This window comes from Nothobranchius furzeri, chromosome 11 (assembly GCF_043380555.1).
Source record: "Nothobranchius furzeri strain GRZ-AD chromosome 11, NfurGRZ-RIMD1, whole genome shotgun sequence".
Lineage (NCBI taxonomy): Eukaryota > Metazoa > Chordata > Actinopteri > Cyprinodontiformes > Nothobranchiidae > Nothobranchius > Nothobranchius furzeri.
The window spans coordinates 41,378,894-41,391,619 of NC_091751.1; the positions used below are offsets into that span (position 1 = coordinate 41,378,894).

The following is a 12,726-nucleotide window of genomic DNA, read 5'->3' on the forward strand; positions in this document are numbered from 1 at the left end:
ATATACCATAACATAATTTGGTTGAAATGCTAAAAAATGTGTTCACCACAAATTAAAAGGTGAGCTGCTTAAAACAAGTTAAAAGCAACATTTATATTTTAAAGACAGATACCCAAATATGTATAGTATATATAAAAATAGAGCAGTGAATCATACATTTATAAAGGGACTTAAATTGACTGTTCATGGGCTCTTGGATGAAAGAAATTGTGGAATTTCAACAATTTGCTAAATAATACTATTCTTTTTTTTATTAATAAAATCTATCAATTTAAAGGGGAGTATCACCTGTGTCACATCATATGCATGAAGAAATTATTGTTGTTTGGGTCACACTCATACATTTAAAAAAGTACTATGGTGTTTACAGCTTATCTATCTATCTATCTATCTATCTATCATCTATCTATCTATCTATCTATCTATCTATCTATCTATCTATCTATCTATCTATCTATCTATCTATCTATCTATCTATCTATCTATCTATCTATCTATCTATCTATCTATCTATCTTCTATCATCTGTTTGTGCGTGTACACATTTATTTTGAAAAATAAAGTCAACGGAAGCTCGAGAGGTTCAAAAAGACCGTTGTCACTTCCGCGTTGTTAGAAATCTGAATCAGACGAGTTTCACCAGACAACGTTTTGTCAGCTGGTACGTTAACATTTATTTTTGATGACAGATAAAATATTTTACACAGCACAACGTTGTTTATGAATAGTTTGATAGCTATTGTATTTATTTCGCTAGTTTCATTAATGACATCTAAGTCTGCCCTCTCAAACACTTAGCTGGTTAGCATGCTAACATTAGCTCACTAACTTCTACCTTTAAAAAGGAGGAGCTGCTTTAATGACCCGAAGGGGCTTTGTTCGCTAATTAAGAGATGTGCGACCTTTTGTAAAAAGAAGCTTGGAAGTGGAATTATGATCCGACTTGCGTGCTGCTGGTGAAGCTTTTGTTTTGTGTGGTTTGACAGGAGCATCCCTGCATCCAGGCAGGAAAAACCAAACAGAACAGAACAGAGTTGTTATGTCAGCAGAGTCCTCCCTGTTGCCGTTCCTGAACATTTCCACATCTTCATCATGTCTCTGTACGACAGCCCTCATCTTTTGCTCGGCAGGATCCGCTTTTTGAACAAATGCGTCGAGAGTTTCAAGAGGAGCGAACCGGTGCCTGAAAGTCTGTGTTATGTCCCCAAAGAGGTGTGCTACAAAATCTGCAAGGATTCGTCATCCTGCTCATCGGTCTCGGCTGGAGCCTCTACAGGGGGCTCCACCACTGGAAAAACCCTCCTGTCTGTCTTTGAAAGTCCTCATCAGATTTCCCACAACAAGAAGGCCTACAAGTACAACATTGAACCAAAGAAAGGGACATGCATCCGGACTACAGGAGAGGAATACTGCAACAGCCAGGGTCTTTGGGTCAAGATGAATAAGGTATCTGGCACGCTGCTCTTTGAGACACCAGTTCTATGGTTATTATGGCACATTTCTGTCTCAACATTTAGAAAAATTGCTGGGCAGAGAAAAACTATTTTGCTGTTTTTGATGACTGTGTGTCTGACATCTGCTCCTAGGAGCAGCTGGAGGAGCATCATCCCAGCCAGGAGCTGGAGGAAGGCTGGATCCTGGTTTGTAAACACACAGAAGGAGGGGACAGGTTGGTTCCCGTGGAGTCCCCAGAGACCATAAACAGGCAGCAGCAGCTCTTCGGCTATGACCACAAACCCTGCACCAGATGGGAGCAGGTGGTTGATGTGGATAGCGCAGTCTACATCGGCTCCAAACCCAAAATTGCAGATTGTGATGCCGCCGCTGTCGAAAAGTTAAGGTAAAAACATTTATGTGAGTGAATGTTGAGTGTGGAGGCTCTTATGTTGTCGTAGATTGTTAAATTTCAAAACTAACTTGTATGTGAAAGGTATGTTCCTCCAACATGGACGTATGAATGTGATGAGGACCTGGTTCACTACTTCTACGACCACATAGGAAGAGAAGACGAGAACCTGGGGAGTGTGAAGCAGTGTGTGACCAGCATCGATGTGTCTTCATGTTCAGTGAGCAAGATTTCCTTTGCTTGTTTTACATCTGATAACTAAAATTAAGTGTTAGAAACTAGTAAACATTATAGCTTTAGATATAGAATTGATGTTATTTGCAGTCAACAACGTGTGTGTGAATGAAATCAGAAACACATCCGACTAACGTGATGTTTGCTTACAGGAGGATCCGAGTGGGGGGGCGAGCTGTCTAACGGATGGAGACAGGGACACTTACTGGGAGAGTGATGGGATGCAGGGGCAGCACTGGATCCGACTGCACATGAAGAGAGGAACTGTGGTCAAGTAAGAACCTGAAACTAAACTAGAATGATTTCTATGTTTTCATTAAACACAACTTGTTTTTAATATTCTGTGTGTTTCCACAGTAATTAATGGCAACTGAAGTGTGATCTAAGCTTTAATGAGGAAATATTTGTTTATTATCTTGTGTTAAAATGCTTGCAGTGTTGTTTTATGTGTCTCTAAACTTGTGTCTTTTCCCTGAAAGTTTGTGCACCCCTTAGTCTTGTATCTGCCTCCTTGCATTGTTAAACACAATCTATGTTTTTTTTTTTATTTAAACCTGGATATTTTTTGCCTTGGTAGTTTTATTGTCAAAATAATGTATTTTTTTAAAAGAGAATTATCATTAGCATTTTGATTTCACATCTGCAGCTCCGACTAGCTTGTGTTCAGTAATCTCCTGGTGCTCTTTGCATGTTTCTAAAGCCACACAGCCGGGTTTCTTAGCTGGTGTTTTGAATTTTTAGTGTTTCCTACAAAAAAAAAACAAAGCTTTATTTCCATCAAGGCCAGTTCTTCCAATATTAAAACACATACAGGTACAGACCGAGGTGCCGCATGGTGCTGACAGGCAGGGCAGGCAACTGATTGGGTCTTCCAGGCCACAGGGGGCCCCAGAGACACATTTTGAAGTTAGAACCACAAAAGCTGTGAAAAACGGTCATTTGACAGCCCTGTTGGCCGTCTGTCTCACTCCCTGACAGAGCTTTGTATTTTTCTCACCAGTAAACTGATTTTGACCGTGGACTCGACAGACGACAACTACATGCCGAAGAGAGTCACCGTTTATGGAGGAGAAGGAGACAATCTGAAGAAGCTGAGTGACGTCACCATAGACGAGTGAGCTTCCTTCAGAAATATTTATAAAATTTTTCAACTGTTTTCCCACTAATGGAGTCGGATAAGTCTTAAAGTTTCAGGTTCACGTTCCATCTACATATTTATTTGTTATTATTATTGGTTATAATCTGATAATGTCTAATTTTCTTGGTAACTCTTGTCTGCTACTTTTATTACAGCAGAAATGTTAGAATTTTTCTAATTTTGTTCTTTTTTTGTTTTATCTTTTAGCAATCTGATAGGAGAGGTGTGTGTCCTGGAGGATATGACCTTTCACCTGCCTGTTATTGAAGTTCGAATTGAAGAATGTAGAGGTCAGCTTTTATTAATTTTTTTTACAGGATCTTTATTAACTTTGAGGACAAAATATTACCAGTATGAAGGTTATTTAAGGCTTTTTAGGTTTTCATTTTTCATTTCGTAAGCTTTGAGCAGCGTTTGTGTGTTTGAACCAGTGATAGTTGGGAGCGCAGGTCTCTGCTGCTGTTATTTAGCCAGTTTGTAAACAAATGTTTTTGTGACTATTTTCCCCTTCCTTTGCTTTTACAGATGAGGGTATTGACGTACGGATTCGAGGTCTAAAAATCAAGTCCTCGTGTGAGAGGGACCTGGGTCTGAACGCTGATGTTTTTCAGTCCTCTAACCTGGTGCGATACCCGCGTCTGCAGGGCACCCCGCCTGACGTCCTGTACCGCAGAGCGATCGTTCTCCAGAGGTGGGCCGGTTCTTAAAGAATTGTTTTAGCAGCTGACACCAGGATGGCTGTCTTCAGCTCCCTGTTTATATTTCATGCAGCCTTTAAGCAGCAGCTGGTTTTATCTGGTTTTTGTGCAGGTTCATCGTCCTTCTGGACAATGTGCTGCCTCACCTGGTACCAGCCTGGGACTACAGCCTGGGAACGTTCAACCAGGTTAAAGTGAGCCATCTTAAAGCTTTTAATAAATGATTCCAAAAACATAACAGAGGTCAAAGGGACGTTTTAAACTGACAATAAAAACATGAATGATTTAGTTTTAAATGTCAGTAACTAGTCAGTAAAAACAGCTGATGGTAATAATAATAATACATTTTATTTCAACCGTGCCTTTCTAAACACTCAAGGACACTTTACAGACAGATTAAATACACAACAATAAAAAATAGAACAGCATAAAACAAACGGACAGATTGGAGTAAAGAGCGAGATTATTGGAATGCTAGACGGAACAGGTGGGTTTTGAGTCTGGTTTTAAAGAGAGTGAGGGAGTCGATGTTACGGAGGTCAGGAGGGAGTGAGTTCCAGAGCTGGGGAGCAGAGCAACTGAAGGTCCTGCTCCCCATAGTGACCAGACAGAAAGGTGGTACAGAGAGGTGGATGGAGGAGGAGGACCTGAGGGAACGGGTGGTGGTTGAGGGTTGAAGGAGGTCTGAGAGGTACGGGGAGCAAGGTTATGGATGGCTTTGAATGTATGTAGCTGAATTTTGAATTGGATTCTGGAAGTGACTGGGAGCCAGTGGAGCTGCTGAAGAACAGGGGTGATGTGGTGGAAGGAGGGAGTTCTGGTAATGATGCGGGCTGCCGAGTTCTGGAGAAGTTGGAGTTTATGGAGTGATTTGTGAGGAAGACCAAAGAGAAGAGAGTCGCAGTAATCAATTCGGGAAGTGATGAGGCTATGGACAAGGATGGCGACCGAGTGAGTAGTGAGGGAGGGGCGTAGGCGGTTAATGTTGCGTGGATGGAAGTAGGCAGACCGGGTAATATTGTTTATGTGGGAGAGTCTGCGGATGAAAAATATTGCACATTATTGAGAACAGAGTCCTGGAGTTGCCTTCATTGGAGGAAACCAATCCAGAGTAGAAAGCAGATTTTGTATGTTTAATAGAGTCCAAGTATTGAAGCAGATGAGTTTTGTGCATTTCTTTGTGTATTGCAAGACCAGTTCGTTTATGGAGGCGTTCGAGTTGACGTCCTTTGGCTTTCATCTGTCGGAGTTCAGGGGTAAACCAAGGGGCAGAGTTAGTAAAGGACACGGACAGAGTGGTAGAGTGTATTTCCTGGACAAAAATGCAGAATAGCTCAAAACCGTCTTTTCAGTTTTCATTCGTGTGTGTGTTTGTGTGTTTGTGTTTGGCGCCCTCTAGAGCATAAAGCAGTTCCTTCTGCTGTCCAAACGTCGCTCCGCCCTCATCACTCAGTGCCTGAAAGACTCAGAGACCAGTAAACCAAACTTTATGCCTCGACTCTACATCAACAGGCGTCTGGCCATGGAGCACAGAGATAACCCGTCTCTCGACCCCAGCTGCAGGAACGCAGTGTTCAGTCAGGTAGAAATTTTAAATATTCATTAACTTCATTGTCAGGAGAACAGGAATACCTCAGATGTTTGTTCTGATCTTTCCCGCTGCAGGTGTATGAGGGCCTCAAACCGTCTGACAAGGTTGAAAAGACTTTGGACTACAGGTGGATCTTCTCAGCCTCACAAATCTGTAACTTCCTGTCTGAACTGGTTCATGAATCAGAACATAATCTTAATTTCTCGTGACCCAACAGATGGCCCTCCCGTTATGATCAGTGGTGGGAGTGCAAGTTCATCGCAGAGGGAATCATCGACCAGGGAGGAGGATTTCGGGACAGCCTGGCAGACATGTCGGAGGAGCTTTGCCCCTGCTCAGCCGAGTGTCCTGTGCCTTTGCCGTTCTTCACCAGAACCTCCAATCAGGTAGGCATTCCTAATCGACCCCCCATCCTGTGTCCTCACGCTCCTGAAACTGTCTGCTTGTCTGTCAGGGTGCTTTAGAGGCCAGAGATTACTACGTCCCCAACCCGTCCTGTAAAGACTTCCAAAGATACGAGTGGATTGGTCAGCTAATGGGAGCTGCTCTCAGAGGGAAGGACTTCCTGGTGAGCGACCTTTACTCTTCGCTTAATGAGGGATTTCTGTCATTAAAATTGTAATAAAGAGACACATTTCTGGAACTTTGTGGGAGATTTAATCAAAGTATTAAAGATTTAAGGCTGAAAAACTGCAAAGTGATAGTTACTAATGCAGTATGAAGAATAAAATGTTCCAAACGGGTAAAAGAAGAGAAAGCAATGTTTTAACTTGTCTTATTGGTTTGTATCGATTCAGTGTTCTAGATTTATCACAGATGTTTTATTTTTTACTCTTGTGTGTTTTTCCTGCAGGTTTTGGCTCTGCCAGGGTTGGTGTGGAAACAGCTGACGGGAGAGGCCGTCAGCTGGAAGAAAGACTTTCCTGCTGTCGACTCGGTGCTGGTGAGGTCATTTGAATAATATTCAAGCTGCTGGACGGGCATTAATGTTTAAATCTTCATCCTCTGGAGGAGCAAGAATCTCTTAAAAGTGTTTATGCATCTGTAGAAAAACTGTCTGTTTATTATGTATTTTATATTTTATTAATTGCATTTCTGTGATCTGTTGCTTCTTTTTTTTTAAACTAAATTTTGCCAGATTCTGTTGTTTATTTGTTTTAAATGAAGTTCTCACGATTCTTCTTTCATGGTTTATGTTTTTCTGTGAAACTGGAACCCATCTGTGTTCAGGTGAACTTGCTGGAAGCCATGGAGAACATGGACAAGGATACCTTTGAGTTCAGGTTTGGCGAGGAGCTGGTCTTCACAACCCCACTGATCGACGGCCAGATCACCGAGCTCGTCCCCAGCGGCAGCAATGTCTCCGTTCGATACGAGGACCGGAAGGAGTTCATCCGCCTGGTGCAGAAGGTTCGGCTGGAGGAGAGCAAGCAGCAGGTGGGAATTGAAACTTGTCTGAAACCCTTTTGTTGATTTTAGCACACAAAGCATGTCTGATTTATGTGGGTTTATTTTTTTTTAAATATGTGCTGCAGATTGCAGCCATGCAGGCAGGGCTGCTGAAGGTGGTTCCTCAGGGTGTTCTGGACCTTCTTACATGGCAGGAAGTGGAAAAGAAAGTGTGTGGGGACCCAGAGATTACTGTGGAAGCTCTTAAACGCCTCAGTGAGTTGCCAGCTTAACAAGTTATTTTCAGTTATTAGACAAAACAGGGAATGTTCTGATACTGGGAAACAAGTCTGATAAATGTCAAATGATGCACACTTTTGTTTGCAATTAAATACAAAGATGCAGAAACTAATGATTGAGTTTTTTTTAATCTCCTCATCAGCACGTTTTGAAGACTTGGAGCAAAGTGATGTCAGAGTGCAGCACTTATGGGAGGCTCTAGCAAACTTCACCAACGGTTAGAGATGCATATTTCAGAGCAGCAAACATATTTTACCACAAAATTTCTGAGTTTATTTTTACCAAATCAAAAGTTAAGAGGAATAAACTCACTGATTTTCTGTTTTTAGAGGATCGCAGCAGGTTTCTGAGGTTTGTAACTGGTAGAAGTCGACTTCCTGCACCGATCTACATCTTTCCAGACAAACAAGGGTGAGTATGAGCTCACCTCAGCCAACATTTAATAATATAGAGCAGGATTTGTTGTTGATTAGGCAAAGATTTAGTTACAAAGCAGGTATTTTCAACCTGTCCTCTGCTTTCTAATACAGCACTGAAACAACTGATGCTCTTCCTCAATCTTCCACATGTTCCAGCATCCTTTATTTACCCAACTATCCAAGGTACAACAAAGTATTGTTTCTGAACCCAACTGCACTTCTTTTTAAATGCTTTTTGGTTTAAGACCCATGAGATTGATTTCCCATTCCTCCTTTTTTTCTGCAGTGCAAAGGTTTGCGAGGAGAAGCTACGATACGCGGCTTACAACTGTGTGGCTATCGACACCGACATGAGCCCCTGGGAGGAGTGATCTCTCAGCTGCTTCACCAAATGCTGCATGTTCACAACAAAAAATCACAACCTGTCAAGAGAAATTTCACCAAATCCTCACAACTGTCTGTTAGCATTTGCTTTATGTGTTTAAGGACGTATGTAGAAACATGAAGTGACTGATTGAGACTTTTGTTTATTTGAATAAAAGCAAACGTTGATTTTAACAAAAAAATCTTAATGTGATGACATTTTTTGCAGCCATTCATCTTTCACTCACTAACTTTCACATAAGTTCTCAGTGAACGGTTAGGTGGGAATCAATCTGAAAAAAGCTTAGATAAGCCTTGAAAAATTCTGGAGAACAACTGTGGAAGAAGAACCTTTTAAAATGTGTAGATTCTTAGAAGGAAGATGACAAAAAATAAATCACTTTTTTTTTTCAATAAATTACAGGAAAAAAAGCAGAAATGTATTTTAAAAATAGATTAGACCTATTTTATTTTCTTATAAGTAATTATTTTAAGTTGACAATTCAGTGAAACTTTATTTAAAAATCTCCTTCCTACCCCCAATCAAGGGGACCCAAGGCACTGAAGTGTTAAGAATAATAAAAACACAATAAATCAGCTATATAGTAAAATGCAGAAATACAACATTTAACATGTTAAATGTTGCAAGTTCATTTTCTTCAGAATTGGACACATACCATTGTCCTTTTTTTATAAATAACAATTTTTAGATTATTTAAGAAAAGCAAAATTGTTCTGTTGTGCATACATGCAGTTTTTATTAGATTTATTTTGAAACTTGTTTTAACTGGAATAAAATTACTAAATATTTTTTAACTTGTTTAAAAACTTTAATGAAATTTTATTAAAGTTCAAATGATATAATTCTGTCAGACAGTAGTGCAGAGTTTTTTTTTATTTAAGAATAACAATGTACAGCTCATTAGAATGAGAATTTTTTTTAATCGTAAGAATTTTTCTGCACCTGCATTAATTAAAAGTGAAGCTGTCATTAGTCAAAATTAACCTTAAATTAACTGCCAAAAATACATTTTAATTTAAATATTTAGCACGATTCAAGTTTTCTCTACCATTTATCTGAACAATTATATTTTTAAAACAAAAGATAAAATTTGTTTAAACAGAAAATAACGTTTACTGCTGTGTCAACTCTCGCGAGAATCTGAGGCTTCAAACCTTCCCATGAGCCTTTGCGGGACCCTCTTTCTAGCCGGCGCCTGAGAATGGGTACGTGTTTTTCTTCTTCACTTGGAGGCAGAATCTTTTGCCATCTGATGATATAAAGAAGGAATAATCTTGCTAAGGATAACAATGTGGATGCCAAATATTTTATAAAGTTGTGGTGCTTTATATTTGAGGTTTACAATGAGTGGGTAATGTTTTAACGAAAAGATTTTCAGCAGATGATCGATATGCTCCAAGATGGCTGTTCTCATCACCAATGTAGCTAGCTGTTGGTGCTGAAGTGCATAACTGTACATCTTGCGTAGATGTCTGTGAAGCTAAAGGTAATATAGCCGGTAGCAGAATTGATTTGTCAGTTTCAATGACTTTAATTTTAAGAGATTTCGTCCAACTGAATTGACGTTTTAATCTGGCGAAGACCTGTAGTTAGCACTAGCTAGTGTGCTACCTGGTCGTGTCATGCTGCTTTGATGCACATTATGAACAACAGTTACGATTTTCCTGTTTTCTCATGTTTTTATGTAACCTTTTGGATTCTAGCTGTTGAAAACCCACATTTGAAACGGTTCAGAAATGCTTGAGTGATGTGATGAAACTCTTAAGCGGAATCTAAATTCAAAATGTAGACAAACATTACCTTGGAGAACTGATCACTCAAGCTTAGAAAGTAAATACTTTCATTGAACGTCGTTTCAGGTACAATAATCTAGCCTTTGGTCGTGTTTCATTAATGTAGGTATTTCGAGGGACAACTGGCATAAACGCCGCAAGACCGGCGGCAAACGTAAGCCCTACCACAAGAAGAGGAAGTATGAGCTCGGGCGTCCACCTGCAAACACCAAGGTGAGCGGTGTGGTCTGTAGGGTTTGTTGTAAGAAACGTGAGTGATGAAAACCTGACCTTAGGTAGGCCCGTTTTTGTGCCGTTTTGGTGCAAAGCTTTGGGCTTACCAATGGTAGGACTTGTCATAGTTACACTGACACGCATAAGAACGTTACTACTGCTGTTGTACCACTGCTGCAGCTTTAAAAAGTAAAAAAACAAACAAACATACTTTTCCTTTCTAAAACAGATTGGAGCGCGTCGCATCCACACAGTGAGGGTCCGTGGTGGGAACAAGAAGTACCGTGCTCTTAGGTTGGATGCTGGAAACTTCTCATGGGGCTCTGAAGGTAAGTCTCCACATTTTGAAACCCTTCACTGCTGCACCTTTCACTGATGATAACTTTGTCCAGTTCTGCTACTGAGTGCTAGTGGTGATATCAAAGACTCTGAGAAAGACCTTCATGTACATATAATTTGTTGGTGACTTCTGGATATATTTGAGTTGGTGGTAACTCCTCATTCTTTGTGTTCAGGTTGCACGCGCAAGACCAGGATCATTGATGTGGTCTACAATGCTTCCAACAACGAGCTGGTCAGAACCAAAACCCTGGTAAAGAACTGCATCGTTCTCGTGGACAGCCTTCCCTTCAGGCAGTGGTATGAGGCCCACTACGCCACTCCTTTGGGACGCAAGAAGGGAGCTAAGCTGGTATGTTTTAAATCAGTTGGTTTAGTCAAGTGTAGTTTTATGAGTGCATAATAGATTTCTTTTTGCACAAGATTAGGCTAATTTATATGTGCCCTTCAAGTGAGTGGCTGTAGATTTACCTGGTTACTTAGTGATGTCATGTGAGAAGATGAGAAACATGAGGGCCTGCTGTCTTTCTATGATGATGAATGTTCAGTTCTGCTACTGAATGGAAGTGGTGATACATAAGACTCTGAGAAAGACTGTTGAGCCATTTAAATATGTGAATGTTAATATTGGTAATAAGGCATGTTTAAAATAGTTTTGGATTGAAGGGTTTATTTTATCGCATCCTCTAATAAGTTGGTGTCTATTTCTGCAGACTCCAGAAGAAGAGGAGATCCTCAATAAGAAGCGATCCAAAAAGACTCAGAAGAAGTACGACGAGCGAAAAAAGACTTCCAAAATCAGCACTCTCCTGGAAGAACAGTTCCTGCAGGGAAAACTGCTTGGTCAGTTTAACATTAGAATTATGGGCTCGACACACGGGAGGCGACAAACGACCGCGATCAGCAAAATTTGTCGCTTTTATTACCTGACGTACGGGAGGCGGCCAGCGGCAAATCCGTCTGCGCATTCTGTTCCATGATGAAATCGAAACTTCCGTTGTTTTGTTTGGCTGTGTCAGGTTGGAGGGAATTAAGGTTATTTAAGCGGATCAGAGTTAATAAAGCGATAGATATGTTTCACAAGGTGCTGTTATGTGAAAACTTACTTCTGATTTTAATATATAAAACAATAATAATCAACTTCTCCTTCATGTTTGCTCGGAGATGTACGGAGCATCCTGTCCGCTCATTGGTCAGTGAATGAAACCTCCGTTTATTGGTCCTCGTCCGAGCGACAGCGACGAAAAGTTGAAAATGTTTAAACTTTCTGGGATTGCGTCGCTTGTGCACGAGCGCAAAATTTCACACGCACGTTTTTCGCGTTTCGCTTGGTAGGAGGGAGACCCGCGATTATTGCTTTGTCGTGCATGTCTCATTGAAAATGAATGGAGGAGAGGCGATGTCGCCTCCCGTGTGTCGAGCCCATTAGTTTGCATGCTTTATTTCATTGTGCTTTATAAAATCCACCAAAAGTAAAATACAAACAAATTAAACAAAATCACTTCAGGAAGTAGTGGATCCACTGAAACTTGAAAGAGCAGAACATTTTGAAGTTTGTGTTTAAGTTACCAGATGTAGTAACTGGTTAATGAGCTCACCTGATTGTTCTTGATGTTTTACAGGTTGCATTGCTTCCAAACCTGGCCAGTGTGGCAGGGCAGACGGCTACATCCTGGAGGGCAAGGAGCTCGAGTTCTACTTGAGGAAAATAAAAGCAAAGAAAGGCAAATAAATGTCCAGCTGTTTGATATGCCAATAAAATTTATAAATGTCCCACACGACTGCTCCCAGAGTCCAGTTATTGAAAATAGGCATGTTGCTGCTGTTGTAGATGTAGTGTAAATTCTGTATTTCAGGGTTTAAGATTAAAAATGATGAGCAATTTATCCCAATTTATTTCTCAAAAAATAAATCCTTACACGTTTATGATTGAACATTTTAAAGATGACCACAGTTAAAAACATTGGTTATACCCCATGGGGAGAAAGATTTGTTAAAATTGAAATCGCCATCTGCTTGTAGATGAGCTGCTCTGCAGCACAGTTGTCTTGCTGCCCTGCAGTGTTGACATTTCCATGGTTGACAAGGTGGCTAAACTGTAAACACAAATTAGTTTGTAAGGGCCTTTGACACGTTGGAATAATTAGACTTAATCAAAGTTTGGTTTTTCTTGTAATTTTATTTTCAGCCATTAAATTTGTTTTATGGTTTGTAATGATTTGGGTCTTGGTGTATATCATTTCCTAATGTTCACCAATAACGTTTTTAGGTAGTTCACGTATTTTATACTGTTTTATAGACTTAAATTGATGAGTTTGGGTTAGGGGTTTGCAGGGGTGTCATTTTTGCGATTTAAATCCGGCCCGCGAGATGATTGTGTAA

General features: G+C 40.3%; 2 protein-coding genes and 2 non-coding genes across 4 annotated transcripts; all 4 read left to right on the forward strand.

Annotated features, from left to right (window-relative positions):
- The first annotated feature begins 537 nt into the window (after positions 1–537).
- Positions 538–8,162, forward strand: hectd3 (HECT domain containing 3). The gene is made up of 20 exons (XM_015956165.3): positions 538–660; positions 986–1,445; positions 1,586–1,839; positions 1,930–2,065; positions 2,232–2,353; positions 3,080–3,193; positions 3,425–3,507; positions 3,743–3,908; positions 4,028–4,109; positions 5,315–5,497; positions 5,581–5,633; positions 5,724–5,892; positions 5,961–6,074; positions 6,360–6,449; positions 6,737–6,943; positions 7,042–7,171; positions 7,338–7,412; positions 7,525–7,606; positions 7,726–7,797; positions 7,901–8,162. Exons 2-20 carry the CDS (start codon positions 1,092–1,094, stop codon positions 7,983–7,985), a joined length of 2,571 nt encoding a protein of 856 aa, XP_015811651.1. The 5' UTR covers positions 538–660; positions 986–1,091; the 3' UTR covers positions 7,986–8,162.
- Positions 8,163–9,123: 961 nt separating this feature from the next.
- Positions 9,124–12,122, forward strand: rps8a (ribosomal protein S8a). The gene is made up of 6 exons (XM_015956166.3): positions 9,124–9,204; positions 9,899–10,005; positions 10,235–10,334; positions 10,521–10,696; positions 11,058–11,187; positions 11,967–12,122. Exons 1-6 carry the CDS (start codon positions 9,201–9,203, stop codon positions 12,074–12,076), a joined length of 627 nt encoding a protein of 208 aa, XP_015811652.1. The 5' UTR covers positions 9,124–9,200; the 3' UTR covers positions 12,077–12,122.
- LOC129165103 (small nucleolar RNA SNORD46) lies at positions 10,040–10,148 on the forward strand. Its single transcript, XR_008564537.1, has one exon. It is a non-coding gene; the product is annotated as a small nucleolar RNA SNORD46 (small nucleolar RNA).
- On the forward strand, positions 10,373–10,441 carry LOC129165101 (small nucleolar RNA SNORD38). The gene has a single exon (XR_008564536.1). It is a non-coding gene; the product is annotated as a small nucleolar RNA SNORD38 (small nucleolar RNA).
- Positions 12,123–12,726: the final 604 nt, after the last annotated feature.